The sequence below is a fragment of the Chelonia mydas genome, chromosome 2, assembly GCF_015237465.2.
Source record: "Chelonia mydas isolate rCheMyd1 chromosome 2, rCheMyd1.pri.v2, whole genome shotgun sequence".
NCBI classification, from domain to species: Eukaryota; Metazoa; Chordata; order Testudines; family Cheloniidae; genus Chelonia; species Chelonia mydas.
The window spans coordinates 17,666,018-17,689,617 of NC_057850.1; the positions used below are offsets into that span (position 1 = coordinate 17,666,018).

Below are 23,600 nucleotides of genomic sequence, written 5' to 3' on the forward strand. Positions count from 1 at the left end.
TAAGGTCAGGCTTGACAAAGCCCAGCCTGGGATGATTTAATTGGGGATCGTCCCTGCTTTGAGCAGGGGGTTGGACTAGATGATCTCCTGAGGTCCCTTCCAACCCTGATATTCTATGATTCTACACACTGAGGCTCAGGGCACCTGTGAATGTAACGGGGCGTTTCCCAGCTCTGACATTTAGCTTGTTGGAGCTTCTGATGTACTGCATTGCTGCCAATGGTATTGCAAAATCTGTTCGTGTTTTTTAGAGTCCTTCTTGTTCCAGTACATTAATCTACCATGTCTAGAGTGCTTGACTTTCTTGTGGTTGCTCGTATGCAATAGGATTGATGCAGCTTGCTTATGGAACCTACTTTTCATTGGAGTTTTTTGCTCCTTTATCACTTCTGTCACAGTAACAAAATACGATGTGCTCTCTAGTTGTATGGATTCCTTTCTGCTAATACTCACAGCCCCACCCAGTGCCATATGTGACATATCCATCTTCACTGCAGCTCTTTTGCTTTCCCTCTGGTTTCTCTTCCTCAGTTCCGTGCTACAGGGCAAGTTTCTGCTCTCAGGAGTTGAAAGATCACTCTCCAAGTTAATGACGACAAACATTTACCTACCACTTTTTCTTGTTGGTAAAGTCCATATATTTTGTTTTGAAAACAAAACCTCGTTCTTTACAAAGCATACAAATAATAATACTCTTTGCTAAATAATCATGTACAACCCTGCAATACCAAATAGGTCTGTTAGAGCCAGAGAGAGGAAAACATTTAGGTGAGGAAACTATCTAGGCGTTGTATTTCTAGCACAGCATTTCAGCCCACGCTGAATGTTAAGCATGTGAGTAATCCCATCATGTTCAGCAAAGCACTTCATGTTTTTGACTTCAGCAGGATTTAGGCACATGCTTAAGTGGTATGTTGAATAGGGAATAGGATCGCACGCATGCTTAAGGTTAAGTAACTACTGAAATGTATTGCTGAGCTGGACCTCTGGTGAATTACTGGAAACAAGTGAAGGGAAGCATTATTGAAATGATAATGAGAAAGACTTTACTCAGCAGCTTTACTAACACTCTCAGATATGCTGTATGCACTCATGACAAAGAAGGAAACTCTTTGTTCCATTCTCATATCTGGTGTGTACAGAACCATTGGCAATCACTTCGGCACTCTCTTGTGGCAAAACTGGATGACAGAGCAAGCCTGCGTCAGTTTCCCTCTTCTGCTGGACCCCTGGCTGTCTCACCCCCTTATTGGTCCTTCATCATGACCTCAGCCCTCTGGCTGGGTCACTGGTAGTCCTTTCCCCTTTCAGGGTGCTGAAGAGTACAATATCTCAGGAGACCAGTTGCCCTAGATGATGGAGTATAGTCCCTGGCCTCTTTGAATGTACCTGTTTGCTCAAGGCCTTCATGAACCTTCCTGTTGGATTAGTAGGGGGACCCAGGCCCATCCACCCTCTGGGTTCCAAGCCAGGAACTCTGTATAAGGTGATTGGTGCCAATTTCTCCCAACCCTTTACAGTTTCCCTGCCCTGCTTCCTACCATGCTCCTCCTACTGGCCATTCCTCTGGTTCACAACCTATGGTCCTCTTCTCCAGAGGATTTCCTGTATGGCTTCTCCCTAGTCCTCTCAGCTATTCCACTGGGCGAAACTCCAGATCATCCTTCTGGTTTCCCTCCTGAAAGCAGGAGTCCCCCACCCCCGTTCTCTTTCTGGAGCTGGAGTTGTGGTTTAGGTGAATAATAACTGCCTCCTTTGGACAGGAGTTCCCTCCGCCTGCTTCCTGGGGCTGTGCTTGTGGTTTAGGCCAGCTGCACAGCTTTAGCTTGGAGGTCTCAGCAAGCCAGTCCCTGTTTCTTAGGAGCAGCGAGTTCTTGAGAGTGTGTGTGTTTGTTTGCTTGCTGGCTTGTTTTCCATTTGTTTTTCAGTTTGCAAAGTCTGGTAGGAAGCCGAGCCTTAGATTACAGCTGAACCTTGATTAAGGGGCGGGGCTTCCTTAGGCATCAGGCCTATAAAGGCAGCTAACTGGCCATCAAGCAGGACAGGAGCCAGCAAACTGAGCTGAAAACAGGGAAGTTTGGGGGAGCGTGGGTGTGGTGTGGGTGGCTTTTTTTCCTTCTTTTTGACAGGAGTTAAGTAGGGAAGGTTATGAGAGATACAAAGACCCAATGAATGGAAGAGACAATGAAGATGACCGGATGTGGAAGCTGCGGGATGAATATTCTGGAGCAGATACCTGAAAGGTGTTTCATTTCTATGATATGCTGCCTGATAGATCTCATGGAAGAGAAGACCCGAGGTTTGGAGGTGCAGCTAGAAATTCTGGTTGAATTTAGAAGGGAATTTGAGTGAATGATGGAGGGAAGGAGAAAGGAGGCTGAGGAGAAAACTCAAGACTTGCAGATGCAAGCTGGACAAGAGTATTGTGAGGGTAGACGTCTGTCAGCAACTGAGTCATGGGCCATTTTGCCCAGTGGTTAGAGCAAGAGCCTACCAGTTGAAATCCAGATGGGGAGGATGCAGCCAAGTGTCAGAGCTGGGAGTCAGAGACAAAAGCCTAATCTGAAGGGTTAACTGGAATCAGAGTTGGAAGGTGTAGCAGAAGTTTTAGCTGGGCGTCAGAAACCAAATCCGAAGCCAAAGGGTTAACTGGACTTGCAGTAAGAAGGTGGAATTGAGGGTCTGAGTCAGAGCTCCAGCCGGCCGGAGCTGAGACAGGCTGGAGCAGGAGCGGAAGCAAGACTAGAGATAGTGGAGGCAAGTACAGGACCAAGCACAGTTGCAGGCGAGGAATGCATTGAACAGCCACTGGACTACTGCTGCTATTGAGCTTAAATATCAGCCTGCTGACTCCTGCAACCAGTCAGGGCAGTCAATGGAGACAGCTTCCATCAGGGCCAGCCATGCTCATTGGATTGCTAGGAGACTGGCTCTGCTGCAGATTAAGACCCTGACAACTTCTGGATGAAGAAAGTGGCCCATGTAAGCATTTGACTATGAGAACAAGGCAGATGAAAAGACTAGCTAGTAAAAGAGAAACAGAGGAACCGGAGGAACAGGTTGGCTGAGTTGGAAAATGAAGGGGCGCAGCAGGCAGTAAAGGAAGGTGGGAAGGCAAGAAAGAAGAGAAGAGCAGCTAGTCCTACAAGAAGAAGGAAAGAGATCATGCAGATAATGCAGAGTTTGGAGCCCCAGGAGGCTAGCGGATGATGCACAGAAGATTGAAAGTGAGAACAAAAGACAAGAAGACTTGCAGCCAGAAAAGAACAGAAGGGGGAAGGCCGGAGAATCACATCAACAACAGGAAGACGCAGGTTCTACATGACTGGGGACTCCTTACTAAGAACAGACAGGTCTGTTACCAAAGCTGATCTGGTGAACAGACGGGGTGCTATCTGCCAGGAGCTAAGACACAGGATATGGACCTATCGCTGAAGAGGATTCTAATGGGAGTGGGAAGGAATCAACTGACTGTCCTTCGTGTGAGAGCAAATGAAACTGTTCAATTCTCACTGGAACACATCAAGGAAGACTACGCCAGACTGGGGAAGACACTTAAAGAAATGGAGACACAGGTGATCTTCAGAGGGATTCTATTTGTCCCTAGAGGAGGAGAGTGAAGATGAGCCAAGATTATGACAATCAACAGATGGCTCAAGCAGTGGTGCTATAAGGAGGTTTTTGGGATGTTTGACCACTGGGAGGCATTCATGGACAGAGAACTGGGATGGACTCCACCTGAGTAGGAAGGGTAATAGACTTCTTGGATGGCATCTTGAAAGAGAAGCACTGAGGCTTGAAAAGAAGGATATTTCTACCACTCGAACACCCAGTGCACAGAGAGATATTGGTAGTAATTTCAGTGGAAAGTTGCCTTGACAGCAGTTGCTTAGCAAGCTAGGGGATAATAAAATAAGTGAAGTAATGGTCAGCCATATGGAATATAAACAATTCTTTGTATTCACTGGGACGTCCACAGCATATATGATGTTTCTTGGGGCTAATTGTGCCAGTCATTAGAACAACTGATTTTAAGTGAAAAAACTGATGGAAAAGGAAGGGGAAATGTGCTGTGATCTAACTAGTATTTATTTCCTAATACTAACTAGCAGTTTACTAGGATTTTTTTTTAATACTAAGTGGTATTGTTTTAATATTTTGTTGGGTTTTCTTTTTTGCCCTGCAGGATGATGCCAATGGTCATTCAGTTTTCCATTCTGATTATGCTGCACTCCACTCTTGTGCTGATCACCACTGCAGAGGATTATAAATGTTTACCCCTAGTGCTACGGAAAACTTGCTGCTGGATTAATGAGACCTATTTGGCCAGGAATGTGATCATTTTTGCATCCATTTTGATTAACTTTCTGGGAGCCATCATAAATATTGTAAGTATCAGACGGACTAAGGGAGGGTGGTACATGTATACCAGAAAACTTTTTTATGAATTATAAAATCCTATCATTCTTCCTGTTACTCTTCTTGCTAACTAATGTGGTAATGAGCCACCCATGGTTTAAATATAAAAGGCAAAGCTAAAGCACTTCAGAAAATTCAATCGGTTGTTTAAAATATGATTTTCTCCAGTGCATAATTATTTCTCCCTTATGAGGATTATCTATTTTCAAATCCCATCTGCTGCTTTCTGCTCAACATGTCCAGTGCTTTGCAAACCGTTTATGGTCTACTGCTGTGATGATGTGGTTTCCTAAGAACTAGTATTCGAAATAATGATCACAAATAAAAGGTACAGGATTCTCATCTGTTGCAACTCTGTTGTGAATTAGATTTCTAAGCAATGCTATTGACTGATAACGTAAGAAAACACCAATGGAAGAATGGATCAAATGTGGGGTAATCCAGTGGTTAGTCAGAGACAAGAAGTCAGGAGTCCTCGTTTCAGTTCCTAACTTGGCTATTCATTCAATGTGTGACCTTTGGCGAGTCACTTAGCTTATCTCTCTGTCAGTGTACCCATCTGTAAAGTAAGCAAAGCAATGTTTGTAAAGCATTTGTGCTTAGATACAAAGGTCGATTGTGTGGTGACGAGCTCTATAGAAAAGGGCCCTGTGTAACTGAAAAATTCAAGAGTGCACAGACTATCTGAAGGTCTTCAGAGGCACCAGCAACCTTCAGATAAATGGGTCAGATAAGCAGGTTCTGCCAGTCCAACCAGTATTGAAGTCTGTGCTCAGGGTGAGCTAGGGTGACCAGATGTCCCGTTTTTAAAGGGACAGTCCCATTTTGGAGGACTTTTTCTTATATAGGTGCCTATTACCCCCCACCCCCGTCCCATTTTTTTCACACTTGCTATCTGGGCACCCTAGGGTGAGCTGAAATCTCACTGTGTGAATTCTAATATGTTCTTCATTCTTTCCCCTTCTAAATTACCTTTTGACCAAGGATCTTGAAGTGCTTTACCTGCTTGATTTTACTATTTGTGTCTTTATAACTCTTGCCAGATGAGTTATAAAGCTGAAGCCCTGAAAGCCCTTTCCAAAAATATAATTAACTAAGCCACCATATGATAGGCACATGTTATTATTTTTCCCCATTTTGATAAATGGGGAAATGTCGCCACAACGAGGTGAAATGACAAAGTCTTGTGTGCTGAAGTCAAACCTCTGACTATGAATAACCACGAGTTTAATTTAGGGCTGGTGTACATGAAGTTAGTGCATAACAACCTGGGATGTAAATGTACCCTGCACTAGCCTGCAGCATGCGAACTGTCCATGTGGGCCTTGCTGCCATGCACTAAAAGTTCCCTAGGGCACTTTAATCTACTGTTTCATAGCAGGGTAGATCAAAGCACACTATGAAACTTTTAGTGTGCAGCACCTGATTCCACTTGGACAGTGAATGCGTGGCAGGCTGCAGTGAGGTAAATTCACACCCCAGCTTGCTACACACTAACTTTTCATAGAGACAAACCCTTACCCATGTCACCATTGTGGTTTGATAGTACTGTGTTCTGCTGTTGTCATTCCACTGTGATTGACAGATGGTTATCAGTGTGCTATGGCTTCCTTCCAATTTCTTTGTGATATCACGTAGCCAGTGGTAGGGAGGACAGGAGCAGAAAGAAGAATGTGACCACTGATTCTTACCATTGTAGATGAAGTCCCCATTGTCTTCAGTAGGGCCAAGATTTCATGTGTGGTGTTTAGATTATTACCATGAGAATGGTGCTTCTAAAATGGGCAAATAGATTATAGTTGTGAATGCATCCGATGAAGTGAGCGGTAGCTCACGAAAGCTTATGCTCAAATAAATTGGTTAGTCTCTAAGGTGCCACAAGTCCTCCTGTTCTTTTTGCGGATACAGACTAGCACGGCTGCTACTCTCGAACATTGTACCAGTAGTTAGTATAGTTGTGGTAAACATTTCTAACTATTGTATTGCTGTTACTTCATATTTGGCCTGAGAAAACATATACAAAATTCCACAGGGGTACTCCAGCATGCTCGTGAGTTCTGTCTGGTTGATCCTCGTACATACTATTGAATTGCGCCTCGTAGATCATTCCATCTTTGCAGCCACATGCATCTGCTAAGTTCACAGCACCAGATAAAAAGGGCAAGAATCATCAAATTAAAAAAAAATAATTAAATTCTTTCTAACAAAAAAGATTTGGGTTTTGGTTCAAGCTTTCATCAGAAGGTCAAGTGGGTTTTATGTTTCTCCAAATTGGTTCACTCATCCCTGGTGGAATATTCACATACAACCTCAAGCCTGCTGATCTGTTAACTAGGTAGCCAAAGTGGTTCTCATGAACTCTGTAGTGCAAACAGAGATATTCTATGATGAATGCCATATGAACTTATATAAGACATAAACTATTAATCGTCACTGAGGAGCGCACAAATATCCTAGAGGATGGTACTGCATTGCTGAGACCACCATTATTAGAAGAACAAATAGGAGAGTTGCAAGTTGAGACTTCATTAGAATTTAATTATAGGAAATCGGACCTCATTAAACAAACTATCTACTCTGTTTCCAAGAGTGAGAGGGGATTTAGCCTGTAAGTATTAGCCTGCTAATAAACATCCAGACTGGATTAACATGTGTGACAAGTGACTCTTCTAACTTCATTTTTAAGATATGAAATCATTACAGAATTTTTCTGTTTTTATATTATGATATATTGCATCTCAAACTGCCATTTGGTTTAGATTTTAGCTGGTTGATATATTTTAATTAAATACTCTATTTAAAGCATCTGAGTTTGTATCAGATAAATCTATTTCCAGTACAACACTCTAATTTCCCATCATCGCAATAGTCACTCCCGGAATCTTAGGATCAAATTCTGTTTTTTGAATGCACAAGCCAAACTTCCAGTGAAGCTATGGGAATTTGGCCCATATCTGCTAGGACCATACTGTCATTTTTAATGCAATGTGTATGTCATCAAAGGGGTGCATAACTGTTATGTGTGCAAAAATATATATCTATGCATGTAAAGTGGGTATTTTTAATTAATCTACTCTTAATCTAATTAATCTAATCTTGTGAAATGAGTTTGGTCTTTATATGCCAATAGACAGTTGCACACAGACTTCCTAGACATCTTCCTACCCATTCAGCCTTTGGATTTTCTGCTAAGGCTCCTGGCAAGGGAGCCAGTTGTAGTGGTGGTGTGTTTTGTGATGTGGCACCTGGAAACCAAAGAGTTCCCTGCTCTATGTCCACCTAACTCTACTGGGGGTTTGGTCATCAGGGACCAGTATAGTGGATAACTTCAGTTTAAATACATCCCTAACTTCTTGTTTTTTTTTTAATCCACAGCTATGGTGTGATTTTGATAAACCAATACCCTTTAAGAATCAGACTTTCAATTCCTCTGAATCTTTTACGGATATCTGCTCCTATCCTGAGGTATTTCTGAGTTTATATTTAAACTTGTTGAGATCTTAGTGTTTATCAACATGCTGGTAGAAAACACAATGGAAGGTTACAGAGAGAACCAACTTGACAATCTTGTAGGACATTACAACCAGTTTTTGCCCTCTATTATTGATACAGTGGTTCCTGAGTGCCCCTCCCTTTGCACTGTTCTCACAGATCACTTCCATAGGCACATATCAGAAGGGTAGCCGTGTTAGTCTGGATCTGTAAAAGCGGAAAAGAGTCCGGTGGCACCTCGGAATAATGAGGTTAGTTCAATTAGGGAGGATGAGGCCCTCTTCTAGCAGTTGAGGTGTGAACACCAAGGGAGGAGAAACTGCTTTTGTAGTTGGCTAGCCATTCACAGATGATTCGCATCATCAGTGATCTACAGCCCATCCTGGACAACGATCCCTCACTTTCACAGGCCTTGGGAGGCAGGCCAGTCCTTGCCCACAGACAACCCACCAACCTGAAGCATATTCTCACCAGCAACTACATACCGCACCATAGTAACTCTAACTCAGGAACCAATCCATGCAACAAACCTTGATGCCAACTCTGCCCACATATCTACACCAGCGACACCATCACAGGATCTAACCAGATCAGCCACACCATCACCGGTTCATTCACCTGCACGTCCACCAATGTAATCTACGCCATCGTGTGCCAGCAATGCCCCTCTGCTATGTACATCGGCCAAACTGGACAGTCCCTACGTAAAAGGATAAATGGACACAAATCAGACACTAGGAATGGCAATATACAAAAACCTGTAGGAGAACACTTCAACCTCCCTGGACACACACTAGCAGATTTAAAGGTAGCCATCCTGCAGCAAAAAAACTTCAGGACCAGACTTCAAAGAGAAACTGCTGAACTTCAGTTCATTAGGAAATTTGACACCATCAGCTCAGGATTAAACAAAGACTGTGAATGGCTCGCCAACTACAAAAGCAGTTTCTCCTCCCTTGGTGTCCACACCTCAACTGCTAGAAGAGGGCCTCATCCTCCCTAATTGAACTAACCTCATTATTCCTAGCCTGATTCTTGCTTGCATATTTATACCTGCCTCTGGAAATTTCCACTACATGCATCCGATGAAATGGGTATTCACCCACGAAAGCTTATGCTCCAATATGTCTGTTACTCTATAAGGTGCCACAGGACTCTTTGCTGCTTCCATAGGCAGGTGAACTTTGGCAGACATATGCACTGTTAGGAGACTAGGGTGGCTATGACAAAATAACATTTTGAAGTCCTATACTATGGTGAAGGCCAAAGAAAAGTTGGTTTTGCAATCAGCACACCTTAGAGGCCTGTTTGCTTACTCATATCCCTGTTGAGCCAAGCGCTTATGCACATCCTTATGTCCCATTCAAGGCAATGAGAATAAAGAAGATTCCTGAGTGACTGGCTAAGCCGGGGCCTTAGACAGTGAGAATGAGACACTTGTTGTTGGCTCAAACTCCTGTTTGAATTGACTTTTGTCAATGTTTCATTGTTGTTTGCATTATAGACTTTTAAATAATGCACCTAAAGATTATTCCTTGGTTCAATAAAATACAAAACCAAATGTAAGTCAGAGGAAGTCAATGGAGTGTGCTAATAAATCTTACACACCAAAGAAGAACTGCAGTGACTCTGCTGCCACAGCTTTCGTTCCAGTCTGTGCCTTTGAAGCAGATGGACTCTTCCTTCCATTGGGAGCAAACACATCAGCAGAACTGAACTGGTTGGTTGTAGATAAAACAAGTATGTTGCTCTAAAAGAGGCACATGGCAGTGTCATAATGTTGCCATCGTTATGCAACGAATTTCCAGGTGGCAGCACCTTATTGGAGAAGAGAGGGCAAAGAGGTGGCATAAGAGAAATTCCATAAAAATAACCAATTCTGCACCATTGCAAAATATTACGAATGAGATATTATGGATGTTTATTGGCACTAAGATGTTCAGATTATAGGTGTTGACGTTGCCATTTCAAATGTAAGCCGTTTGAGGCCAGGTCCATGTTTTCTTCTACGTACAACATCAAGTGCAAGGATGGTGTTTGGCAAAAACGTAGTCATGAAGAAAAATGAGATGCTGAAAGTATTAGAAAATGAGAAGTGAATGAGGTTCTGGGCATCACATTATAAGAGGGAAGTGAAATTTTGCTGGATTTGCAATACCAAAGCACCCCTTCAGGTTTGATTCTCCACTTGGACAGCATGGAGGGGGCATGTTGCAAGGCAGGGGCTCCATGATCCTGAACCACTCAGACCTAGTGTAAGAAAGGACTGCCACGGGCAAACCTAATTTATGCCCCGAGAGACCATTTGCAAGTGGGCAATTAGGTGTAATGCCCTCTCCTCTCCCCACTGTGCCCAAGAAATGCCCTTCCCAGGATGGGGTAGCTAGCACAGGAAGTGGCAGAGCCATCTCTGCCAGATTTCTGCAAGTGGAGAGTTCTCCTGCACAAAGGGAATCCTCCTCTGACCATCTCCATACAAACTAACTGTAGTTAGTTTGCACCAGTGACTAACTGCATATATATACCCCATAAATGTTTAGGCCTAAATTATCGTAAGTGTCCACTGTGCAGGGATGCTTCCATTTTTGGTGCCCCAAATAGGATACAGAGCTGGATTTTCTAAAGTTCTGAGCACAATTGATGGACACTTTGAAAATTCAAGCCTTCATAAAGTTGAAACTGACCACTCATGCTCTCTGTTCAGTATTTTGTCTTTACCGGTGTTTTGGCAATGGTGACCTGTGCCGTGTTTCTTCGTCTCAACTCCGTCCTGAAGTTGGCAGTGCTTCTCATTATGATCGCAATCTATTCTCTGCTGACTGAGACTGTTTATGCCTCCCTCTTCCTGCAATACGACAACTTGAATCACAATGGAGAGTAAGTGTTAGCAGCTACATTTGGAAAAAATGTCTATTGTTGTTATACTTTTTATGGGACGGGTTTTGCCACTTTTGCTCACAATGAGTAGTGCCATGCTCCAAAAGAGACTCCTAGTGTGGTAAGGTGCTACTCACCAGGAGTAAGCACAACCCTGTGCGCACTGTATCCTTGCTTTCATTTCTTGAATAATCATTAATAATTAAGGATCGGACTGTGATCTCCTTACTCATGCTGATTAGTACCTTCCACTTTTAATAGTCCCAGCAGAGTGAAAGGAACTACTTCTGGAGTAATATGCTGCTCAGTGTGGAAAAGAGAATCACAATCTGGCCCTGAATAAATAATAATAACACCGAGCTCTGATACGGTGCTCTTCAACAATACATTTCAAAGCATTTCACAACCGTTAATGAAAGAATCAATATAGTCTTGGCTAAGAAACCAACAAGGCATTGAAATTGGAGTGATAATCTCAAGTTTATTGGAAATAGTTTCAACTGTCAATAAGTGATCAATATGTTCAGGCAACTCAAATAAAAAAGAAAAAGTAAACTCCAGACATTCACCAGGAGTTATAACAATAATTAGCAATACGTGTCAATTAAGAGAACATGCAAAAATCTTAAGCATAATTTACATATACATATAAAATCTGTCTGTGCACGTAGATTGTATGTGATGCACTTCCTTCAGATAATACAGTGGAGTAGCAACACCATACTTCAGGTTGTGCCAGACATCTAATTTTAACGCGGCTGAAAAAGTTGCATTAGAAATGTGTTTTGAAAGAAGGGATTGATTTGAAATGCTGGATGTAGTTTGAATTTAGCTATCACGATTCCAAACAACACCATATGTTAAACATTTTTGAAGTGGCTCTTGTTTTCTTCAGAACCCTTTTTAAAATGTACTAAAGCAGCCTTCGGTATGATGTTAATGTGATCCTTTGCTATCTGTACTTTGGATAATGGTTAGATAAAAGCTGCAGCATGCTTTGTATCACTACTTTTTAAGATTCAAAGAGTTACCATTTCGGGCCTCCACAAGACTAATTAACAATGTAAGAGGCATAAGAGCTGTGATGACACAGTGACTGAGGGTGTCAGATGACACAGGGTGTCAGGCTTACTTGTTACTATGGCGCTAGAGGTCTTCAGAAAATGCAGGGGTAATCCACATTAACCCAGTGTGCATGTTTGCTGTACTCTAGTGGCCAGGCCACTTATAGAGGTTTATGCTATTGCATGTGAATTAATGGAGCTGGTCCTTTAGGCCCCCACAGTAGACATGCGTGCTTTTAGATTCAGAGTTCAATCCCTGAGGACCAAGGGAGTCATTATGTGAGGTGGCCCATGTAGGGGTTGTGGATTGTGTATTCTCAACATGAGCTTCCCAGGGCAGATGGAATGCGTTAATCACACAAACACAAGTGTGACTTTATAGCCAGCTTGAGTGGTTAGATCATGTGTAATAATACCCATAAGCCAGATCATCTGCAAGGACTGAATTTGGGAACTAGTAGATCTCAAGCCTTAAGCCGCTGCTGCTTAGCTCCATTAGCTCACATGTAGGAGCAGACTTGTGAGCCTCTACAGAGCCTTTCAGGATGAGGCTGTCTCTTGCTGTGCAGTTATTTTCCTGGGGGCTCGTAGGAGCTACTATAATATAAATAATACTGATAATAAGCTACAAGCATCAAATGCCATGGTGATATATTTAAGCATGATCTTCTTTCTCCGAGCTACCTGCTGCTGATGGTTAATTTACTCAGTCAGTTATATTTCATTCATGCCATGTGTTGCTATTTTCTGTCCTCTGCTAGGAGTATAATGTCATGTCATTAAACATTAAGGGACAAAAAGGCCTTAGAAACACAAAAAATGTACCCTGAGTCGTCTCATTTGTAGACAAATCAGTACCTCCTTGCTGCAGGAAACATCTCATTAACTAGCAATAGAAGAAGATGCACGAATGGAACAGGACAGGCTTAATATAGGTCTCATAAATGAAAAAAAATAAAGCTGTAACTGTTCTGATGTGTAGATCCTTCTCATTTCAATCTCAAATGAGTGGTTTTGTGGCTCTCTAATATTCTGTGCAACTCTGTGGCCATATGAACCACCTGTAGTATATGTGTGTGCTTGTATGCACCAAGAGCTAAAATATTTCCTTTGAACCATGCCCACATAGCCCAAGTTTGGCCCCGTGGGGAAGCAAAACTCTCCTCAAGATATGCCACAACTGTTACTGTAACTTTAAAGCTGCCAAAGCCTCCATTCTTTCTCTGTCCATGTCCCATGGGGACAAAAATGGGTGGATTTTCAGTCTCCCCACTGGCCCTTCCTCAGCCTGCCCTCCAAGACACAGGGGATGTGCACCTCCTACTTCTAAGGGAATTATGTGCCAAAAAAATTAAAAATTCTGCACGCAATATTTTTAAATTCTGCAAATTTAATTTGTCAATAAAGAAATGAGAAGGCTCCAGCATGGCAGTGAGGAGCACAGATGACTGGCTTCACAGAAGTGGGAGATCACCCTGCAGCCCCTCTACCCCTGGACACAGACTTGGCCATGAGTCTGCACCCAATCCTGACACAGCACAAGGGCTGGGCCTGCCCCAGAGGTCCATGTCGCAGGGAGGGAGAAAGGATCTCCCACCTCTGTGCAGCCAGTGGCCTGTGCTCCTTACTGCCATGCTGGAGCCTCCACATTTATTTATTGACATATAAAATTTGCAGAATTTCTAATTTTTTGGCACAGAATTTTCTCAGGAATAAGACTTCCAAATCCACACATTTGAACCATCTCTAAAAATTATCTACTGTAGTCTTTAATACACAACATTAAGGTGTAGATGAAACAGCTCAATTCCCATCGATTTCTGTTGAGCCATCATTTCACCCTTATCTCTGGATCTTTCAGGGCGAGAAGGAAGTGTTGTATATCTCACTGGAAAGCTTATTCCACTGCTTCTGGGGCCCTGCTCCCAAAAAGAAATGCAGCTTAATTGCAAGGAGTGCTTCTTAGGGTTCTTATGTATTTGAGGGTAGGTATACACTTAAAACACTACAGCAGCACTGGTGCAGCTGGGCCACTGTAGCTCTTCAGTGAAGATGCTACTATCCGGACAGGAGAGCTTATCCCATCAGTGGAGTTAATCCACCCCCACAAGAGGCAGTAGGTATGTCGACAGGAGAAGCGCTCCCGTCGACATTGCATTGTCTACTCCAGGGGGTAGGTCAGTATAACTGCTTCGCTCAGGGATGTGGATTTTTCACACCCCTGAGCGACATAATTATACCGATGTATGTTTATAGTGTAGACCTGGCCTACGTGCCATGTGAGCACTCCATAAAGTGATAGAATTGCCAGTGAGGATTCATGTTTTTGACTAGTCCTGGGCCAAATCCAGAGAATTCCACATTTTAATTCTTCTTCAAATATCTTTGTATTTTCAGAGAAAATAGTCATATATCCAAATCAATTTAGCACAGATGTACTTGGATGACAAAGATGATATTTATCAGCTTACGTTACCCTCGGCTACAGTGACACGTACAGTGTGCCCGCTGGTTTGTTGTTATGTATTAGAGAGTTGTCTTTGTTCACAGCCAGTCTTGGATTGTTAGGAAAAAAATCTAGTAGAAAAGAATGTACAAACGCTATTATTAATATAAATCATCTAATACTGAAAAAAGAGGACAGGTTGATTGGAACTTAACAGTGAGTGTTACTATTAGAAACCAGTTTTCCTGACAATCTTGAGGCACCATGAATGACAGTGAGAAGATACCAACTGTTACAGGGCAGTGGTTGCTAAAAGGCATATTTAAGGAGATGCTTACTCTTACAAAAAGGCAATATATTCTAAGCATACTAAAAATATACTAGTTTTCCATCAGGAAATATTATCAGATGGATTTTCATGGGATGACTTCAGTTTGTCGATAATATGAGTTTTGGGCTAAACTGATGAATGGTATGTTGAGGTGAAAAAAAAGACTATTATATTGAACCATGTAACCATTGTTTTATAACACTGTGACATAAGAGAAAGAGTGATCTAGGTACCTGTTGCCATTCTAAAATTACCGTAGGCTAGACAGACAGGCAGGTAGATTGATATGATCAAGTTATCTGGTATCAACAAAATATCCAGCAAATGTAGCCCTCTTTTCTGTTTACAAATCATTTCCAAATATAGCTGATTTTTGCAAATCTATTTGTAATTGTGCAAATAGAGCAAAACATGTTTGTATAAGTTATGGGCTGTTCACAAACTGTTCATTTTATCCCTCCTGCTATTTGTAATTCATGGTTTCTGATTGTTCATCTTAGTCAAATGATATTGTTTCCAGTCTCGACAGGAGGATTTAAAACATCAGGACACTAAGACATTATGAATGGTATCTGCTTTTATTCATACACAAATACCTTTCTTCACTTTTTAACTGTGAGTAATTGTATGAATAACAGACATTTCCCAGATATTTGTGTGAACAAAACCATTTATGTGAATATTCATCAATAGTGATTAAAAAGGGCCTCGGCATAATCTAACCAAACAGCCACTTGGAATTCAAATGAAAGGCACAAACAAATTATGTGACTTGCTCTAGATGTCTGGAAATCACTTGCAAAGCCAGGAATAGAACCCAGTGGTCCTGACTTTATCTTCTACTCAAATCACTCTCTCAGGCAGAGCTAGTAAACAATGTTTTTGTAGTATTTCACCAGCTCAGGTCAGGAGAATCATTCGAGTAGAAGACAAAGTCCGAACTACTGGGTTCTATTCCAGGCTTTGCAAGTGACTTCCAGACACCTGGGGCAAGTCACATAATTTATTTGTGCTTCTCCTTACACAGCTGTAGAATGGACAGAATACTGATCTACTTCAAAAGGGTGTTGGGAGGCTTTGTCAATATGTGTAAAATGTTTTGAAGTCCTTGAAAGAAAGGTGCTAGGCAAGGCAAAATATTGTAATGGCTGAAGTTAGGATTGTAGGTCATAATCCCAGATATAGGGTCAGATTCTCTCCACTCTTCCAAACCCTTTGCACTGCTCCACCAGCAAAAAGGTGCCAGATGCTGGTTGTATCTGGCCAGCTGAGAATTCCTTCAGTGAAAGGAGGTCTCAGCTGGCCTAAAGCCAGCATAGCCAGTTCCTACCCTGTGTACTCTCCCCTGGTCCTGACACAGAGGGCATGCTGGGAACCAAAGTAGGTTTCTAGGGATGCAGCAGGAGTGTGCTGTGCTCTCCCCAGCTTGTGTAATGGACCCTTTGGGGCCACTAAGCTGCTCTAAATTCCAGCAGGACCAGGGCAAACTAGAGACTTATAAAGCCATAACACACTCTGTGATAGGCCCCCTTCTTCAGTGCCAAGTGGGTTTTGGTGCTGCAGATCATCCTGGCCCATAGCTCTGAAGCCTGGATTGGGAGAGGACTGAAGTGTGCATACCTCATTTAAGGATATATTTAGTCATGTCAGTTCTGTTCATTGCGTATCACTGCCACTGGGATCACCACCACAAAGAGAGTGACGAATGCATGGCTTCTCTGTCACGGTTGGAAGGGAAGGATTAGCATCTCCTGATTGCTAGTGGAGGCCTCGCTTTAATCGTTCAACACATTGGTTATTAGACAGTGAACATTTTAATCACAGTCTTGTACTGTTGAATTAATTGTTATTGGTTATATTTTCAAATGCCAAGGTTTTTCACAACAAACTGTAGAAAAGCACGTAGGTTACCAAATTAAAGCCCTCCCTGATTAAAATAAAACTCTGACCTATCAATAATAATGTCTTTCTTTGGGTTTTTTCTTTCCAGAACCGATTTCCTGGGTACAAAGGAGGCATCCTTGCTACTGATGGCAATGTTCCTGTTAGCCGTATTTTATCATGGTCAACAGGTAAAGCAAACATTTACTGTAACTGCTCGCTTTACAAACTAGAATTGCAGGATGCAGCAATAATTACTTTCAAAATACCAGCTGGCATTTGAAGCAAATATTTTTATCCACTTGAGTATATGACCTTTAATAATGTAATGTCAAATAAGCCAATTAAGCAAAGACTGATTAAAGAAGGCTCACATCCAGCACAGTGCAGTTTTAGTGATTCTTAAGAGCAGCATGCACTGCATAATGGAGAGAGGCCAAATGTGCAATCGTCTCTGTATCTTAGGTACTTATATGGCTTCCATAGCCATGGTACTGGAGTGTCTCACCACCTTTGATGTATTCATCCTCATCACACCACTGTGAAACAGGGCAGAGCTGTTAGCCTCAATTTACAGATAGGAAAGGGAGGCATAGAGAGGCCAAGTAATTGGGACTTGAGTGCAGAACTCCCACATCCCAGGTGAGTGCCCTAACCACTGGGTAAGACTTCCTACCTAGGATACCTCAGAAATTGAGAGTTATGGTTAAAGGGGGACCAGGATCTGAACCCATCCATGCTTCTGGATTTGTAAATGTAAAACCGCATTGAAGTTGTTGCAAAACCAATCCAGGGCAGTGTCGGTCACTAAACTCCTTGGGGTTATACAGTAGGAGTGTTAAGATCTAACCCTAGGCAGTCCTAGTCCAGTGCTGGAAAACCCCCTTTGGCTTTGGCTGAAGTTTTTTTTCTAGTAATCTCAGAAGGATCAAGCCCTTAGAACACTATAAGGTGGGTAGAAAGCTGGCTAGATTGTCGGGCTCAACGGGTAGTGATCAATGGCTCCATGTCTAGTTGGCAGCCGGTATCAAGTGGAGTGCCCCAGGGGTCGGTCCTGGGGCCGGTTTTGTTCAATATCTTCATAAATGATCTGGAGGATGGTGTGGATTGCACTCTCAGCAAATTTGCGGATGATACTAAACTGGGAGGAGTGGTAGATATGCTGGAGGGGAGGGATAGGATACAGAAGGACCTAGACAAATTGGAGGATTGGGCCAAAAGAAATCTGATGAGGTTCAATAAGGATAAGTGCAGGGTCCTGCACTTAGGATGGAAGAATCCAATGCACCGCTACAGACTAGGGACCGAATGGCTAGGCAGCAGTTCTGCGGAAAAGGACCTAGGGGTGACAGTGGACGAGAAGCTGGATATGAGTCAGCAGTGTGCCCTTGTTGCCAAGAAGGCCAATGGCATTTTGGGATGTATACGTAGGGGCATAGCAAGCAGATCGAGGGATGTGATCGTTCCCCTCTATTCGACACTGGTGAGGCCTCATCTGGAGTACTGTGTCCAGTTTTGGGCCCCACACTACAAGAAGGATGTGGATAAATTGGAGAGAGTCCAGCGAAGGGCAACAAAAATGATTAGGGGTCTAGAGCACATGACTTATGAGGAGAGGCTGAGGGAGCTGGGATTGTTTAGTCTGCAGAAGAGAAGAATGAGGGGGGATTTGATAGCTGCTTTCAACTACCTGAAAGGGGGTTCCAAAGAGGATGGCTCTAGACTGTTCTCAATGGTAGCAGATGACAGAACGAGGAGTAATGGTCTCAAGTTGCAATGGGGGAGGTTTAGATTGGATATTAGGAAAAACTTTTTCACTAAGAGGGTGGTGAAACACTGGAATGCGTTACCTAGGGAGGTGGTAGAATCTCCTTCCTTAGAGGTTTTTAAGGTCAGGCTTGACAAAGCCCTGGCTGGGATGATTTAACTGGGAATTGGTCCTGCTTCGAGCAGGGGGTTGGACTAGATGACCTTCTGGGATCCCTTCCAACCCTGATATTCTATGATTCTATGATTCTAACACCCCAAGTCATGCAAGGTTCACCTGTGGCATTGAACCACAGTGCTGCATTCGAGCAACCAACGTGAAGGAACAGCACTCCCGGGGGTGGGGCGGTATTTGGAGTCATTCTGCTTCAGGAAGATGCAATGCCTCCTGGAGCTCCCTAGTTGGGCTGGTGGAGGTAGGGGTAATTTGCTACAGCCATTTAGGGCATGAAGCATACTCTCCTCTGCCGTCTGGAAGGAGAGGAGAGCATGGGGAAGGCATGGCTCTGTATGTTCTCAATCTCTTTCCAGGGAATTGTTCCTAGGGACAAACAACTTGGCAGCAGCCCTTGTGCTCTCACAAATACAGGGGCTGTGATTCAGACCAGCCCTTACACAGTCTAAGATTTGGACGATAATGTAGAGTTACTTTCACTGACTACACCAAGGTGTAAATTTGGCCCTGACTTGCACCATATTGCAGCAAGCGAATGGATTGCACACTGTAAATCTATGGTCCTAGATATTTTTAAATCATTTCTTATTCTGGAGATCTTGAAGTTTATTCATAGAAAAAATAGCATGTGATCATGTAATTAAATACAGTATCATAATGCATGTGCACAAGAGGGCCAAATTAAGGTTGCATGGGAAATGCTTATGCTGGCATTTCCTAACTTTTAAAGTGCTTGAGTTTGCAACCTTAATGTTCTTTCAATATAGTTTGTATGTAATTTCCCAGTTTAAAAAAAAACAAACAAAAAAAGAAATTCCACTACATGGTATCATATTGACATCCATGTGGGGTATCGGTGGGGCTGGAACCTTTAGCTCTCTTCCACTTGAGCTAATGGAGTAACTGATAGCATTAGTAGGTTGTCATCCTCTATGGGGACCTGCTCTAGAAGGGGATGAGAAGCACACTTTGCCAGTAGTTTAATAAATACTTGCTGAGAAATGGTGGGACTTAGAAACCTTGAGTTCCATTCCAGGCTCTGTGGGGGGAGTGTTCTCTAATGAGCACAGACTCTTCTTCATATTTGCCCCAAGATTTGACCCCTTCTGCTCCATCCTGTCCAACTTGTCCCTGTCCTAATTCAGTCTCTTTCCCGCCCCTGGTTTCTAATCCCAGCCCCATTCTCCTCACCTAATCCCAATCTCAACTCATCAGGTTTATCATTCCAGCCCTAGCCTCTTGCTGAGCAAATCCTATTCTAATGACTCCAGATTCCCTGTCCCATTCTCTCCTAATTTCCAGCCCTAGCATCCTTGCCCAGACATTCCACTTCCCCTTTCCTAACTCCTCATCCAATCTGTCTCTCTCTCCCATACTCTGGCCTCCAGTCACCTCATCCATATTCCCTGTCCCTACTGGTTCCCAGTCCCAGTCTCCCTCCTTGAGCTTGTCCTCCAATGTCAGAGCTTCTTGTCCAATTTCAGTTGCCCACTTCCCCCACACCAGCTCCTTGTCTCGGTCTCTTTGCTCAATCAGTCCCAGTTCTCCTCCCGGGCCCTGACTCCTTACTGGCATACATCTGCCTTCCCTGCTCAATGCCTTCCCCCTTCCTCAGTGCTTCTGAGTCCCCATCTCCTTGCCTAGCCAGTTTTCCCACCTGACTGTTCCTCTAATCCTGGTCTCCCACACACTTACTGGCTCCCAGTCTCTCTCCAACATTTCCCACCCATTCTCAGTCCCAATCTCTTTGGCCTGTCCCAATTCCACTCCCATGCTGGTTGTCCTAATCTACTCTTCCCCCAGCTCCAGCTCTAGCCCCCTCTGCCTTCAAATCAGGCATCTTCCTCCTTCATATTGCCTAGGCTCAGCAGGGAGGTCATGGAGAACACAGGAGAGAAAGGCTCTCTGCTCTCAGTTTAAGTATTCAGATGGCCTACAGCAGGTCAGAGCTGCAGTTGCAAGGAAAGTCCTGTTCAACTGCCAGCTGGAAAAATGTTCATTGCAGACAGAATCTTTGGAGACTTTAGCTGCTTAAGCCTAACAAGTCAATACTGAGCCCATTTGAACCGTGATTTTCCAAAGATTTATAGCTTGGCCAAATTTGGCTGGATTTTCACAGGGTCAGCAAAAGGTACACTGCTGACACAAAGGCCACCCCCTGCCAACTTTCAAGACTCTGCTCCAAACATGGGCACACACTAGAACTTTCAAAAATGGTTGCCCACCAATGTACTTTTCCCTAGCCTCATTCTCAGAAATGGCTAAACGATACTGGCTGAAATTTTCCAAAAATAAATAAATAAATAAAATCCACACTGATGCAGACACCTGGCATGAAAAATTTCAGTCAAAACAGCTATAGTTTGGCAAAGTTATAAGCAACTGAAAACAGGGTTTTATAATGGGCAACATCAGGCAACCTTAATAATATGCTGCTTATAATATGCCACTGTGTAACCTTGTGCTCCTTGCTGAGTCCTAATTTCAGCTTCCACTCACTTCAGCTATACATTGAAAGCATGTAAAAGTCAAAGAGAGCCCAGCTCTCCCAGAAATAGATATATAAAAATAAGGAAATCACTATGGAAACATGGAGATAATGGGGGTTTGCAAGAAAGGGGTTGAAAGAACTGTAAATGCTTTAGTGTTGGATTTTTTGTTTGTTTTTCAAATCACATAGTATTGAATGGTGTGAAATAAAAAGAAAGTTTTAGAAGTGGATGAAACAGAACATTAAAAGTACCTCAAAGAAGAGCATAAAACCTTTAAAGTGTAACAAAAAGCAAAAAAACCCTGACATGTGCTAAATAAAAATCACGACAGTCTGATTCTTCATGTTGCTACTCCAGTATTATGTTGCAGCAAAGACACTGATTTCAGCATGCATTGGTGTAAAACTGGAGTGATATGATGAAGGAACCATGCTCACAATATTTTAGGGATGGGGGGAAATGCTGTGAAGTGATTGATTGAGTATGTCCAAAGGGAGAACATGAATGTAGGAAATACAAGCTCAGGAAATGAAAAGAGACAGTTGTGCAGAGTAGCTCCCGGATGGGGCTGAGTACCCTCCCCCTCGCTGACTCCTCTGGGTAGCAGCTAAAGGCCTATCTGGGGTGGAGAAACAGGGGGACTTGATTCAGCTTTGGCTTGTTTGGTCCCTGGCTACAGTTATTAAAGCCTCACTTTAGCTGCTTAGGCAGAGTATTAGAGTTAAGGTTAGGTCTAATAGATGCTTTAGCTGCTATCCAGAGAGCTAGGGCCCTAGAAGCATTTCCCTGTATGGATTTTGTCTTGAAACATTTTTCTCTTGTCGAGGAACTTGTATGTGATGTTCTATTTTGATGTGTTTTTAAGGTATGTTCTAGTTCTATGTAATTTGGGCTACATGATTTTTGAATGAAATAAATACTTCAATATAGAATAGCCATAAGACTGGGACTGCCTCAAATGTCAGAACAGCTCTCCTGTGCAACATGTCATTTCAAAATATTGCTGTAAGTCAAATGCTTTTAGAATATAATTTTCAGGCTCAGAATGCTTGTTTTTGTGTTAAATTAGGTTCCTGGTATGGAAATATTTGATTTATGTTGATACCATATATTGCTAATGGAACTATTTTTAATTAGGGGTTTAGCATGACTGATTTTTCCAGACTTATTGGCTGCACCAGAGATGGATTCTTTAGGAAATTCTCTCACTGTGACGAGACAGCCTTGCTCTGTCTCGACTGTATCTAGAAAAAGTAACTTAAAAGCTTGTGTGTGCAAAATGAGGGATGAACTTTAAATTAAGTTTGTCAGGCTCCATAAAGAATGGCAGACAGCTAACAATTCTGAAATGGAAAACACTCACTTAAAACAAACACGAATCTCCTGCCTAATAACTCTTCCTAGAACAGTGCATGCCTCAACCTATTCTACCACAGCTGAGTGAGGAGAGGGACGAGAGACTGGGGGTAGGAGGCTTCAGCCAAAGGTATTGTTTTCTTCTGCAATCCAGACTTTTGAACAGCATATGTCATACAGGATGAAATTCCGCTGTATTTACTACTCAGTGTTCATCTGGAGATTTGTATACATTGATGACCTACAACACTGGGGTAATATTTCAGTTCTGCAGAGCTCTGCATTCTGGCTGGTAGGACCGATTTGCCTAAGTAGCTATTTCTCAACCACAAAATAAACACAATTATCTCAGTTTCTCACCCGCTCTACCTTGTTACTCCATTAGCGCTACTCTCCTCCACTGAATTAATCCCAAGGGAGATTAAGTCCACATACCTGCAGTAAAGAGCTCCTTGTAATTTAGTTATATTTATTTTAGATGCTCTTCCTCTCCACCTGGTTGAGATTCATCAGTGCAGATGGAGGAGAATCCAGCATCCACCCTCAGACCTTTCAGCATCTGAATAACTCTGAATGTGGAAAGGGGCTCTATGGGAGGAGAGGTGAAAGCAGGAGAGAATTTGGGGAATGGAAAAGAATCTTAGGGAAAGAGAAAAGAAGGAAAATTGAGGGAAGCTTTGAAATTCAATGTGATGTTAAAACGCCCTCTTGTCGCTGGAGTACAGGCTAACCCTTCTGGAGACTGATCCATCTCCCATTGAGTCTTCCCACTGAACTCAGTGGGAAGTGGCAGGTCTTGCAAGTGTAGTGAAAGGGGAGAAAGCACATTTGCAAGCACTCCGTCCTTGGAATCTCTTTAGTCCAGCATGTGATTATTTGCTCTTAGAGGAAGGACCCTCAAGAGATGTCTTGACTACACTCCCTCTTCCCCAAAATAAACTACACTAGAAATACTGAGAAAACTGAGAGTCGAACCCGTTAGCACCTTGTGCTTCCACCATGCATGGTGATTATATATGCATAGAGGCTGGATGGTATCTCCACTCCTAGGAATTGGGGCTTTTTGGCTTCCCATGCAATAGCCTATTTTCTTTACTCAGTAATGAAGGTAGCCACATTTCTAGTAATCACATGGCAGAACCAAAAAATCTGATTAGCAGTGATGCAGCCCTTGGAACAGTCCTTTCCCATTAACACCACAGTGGGGCCGTTCCATTTGTTCACAGACAAAAATAACCTTACATTTTAGATATTTAATAACCCTGTATATACAAACCACTCTCACACACAAAGTCACATA

General features: G+C 42.8%; 1 protein-coding gene and 1 long non-coding RNA gene across 4 annotated transcripts in view; one reads left to right on the forward strand and one right to left on the reverse strand.

Annotated features, from left to right (window-relative positions):
• ADCY8 (adenylate cyclase 8) overlaps nt 1–23,600 on the forward strand; it is a 180,296-nt gene that overhangs the window by 138,365 nt on the left and 18,331 nt on the right. For both annotated transcript variants that reach the window (XM_037892005.2, XM_027826570.3), the window contains 4 exons: nt 4,187–4,388; nt 7,795–7,884; nt 10,616–10,788; nt 16,620–16,701. In XM_037892005.2, coding sequence (XP_037747933.2) covers nt 4,187–4,388; nt 7,795–7,884; nt 10,616–10,788; nt 16,620–16,701 — 547 coding nt within the window. The remainder of the gene's footprint in view (nt 1–4,186; nt 4,389–7,794; nt 7,885–10,615; nt 10,789–16,619; nt 16,702–23,600) is intronic.
• The window catches only part of LOC119565545, a 49,471-nt gene that overhangs the window by 4,561 nt on the left and 21,310 nt on the right, over nt 1–23,600 (reverse strand). For both annotated transcript variants that reach the window (XR_005224234.1, XR_005224235.1), the window contains exons 5-6: nt 14,351–14,429; nt 10,630–10,770 (exon numbers count right to left, since the gene is read on the reverse strand). This is a non-coding gene — a long non-coding RNA (uncharacterized LOC119565545). The remainder of the gene's footprint in view (nt 1–10,629; nt 10,771–14,350; nt 14,430–23,600) is intronic.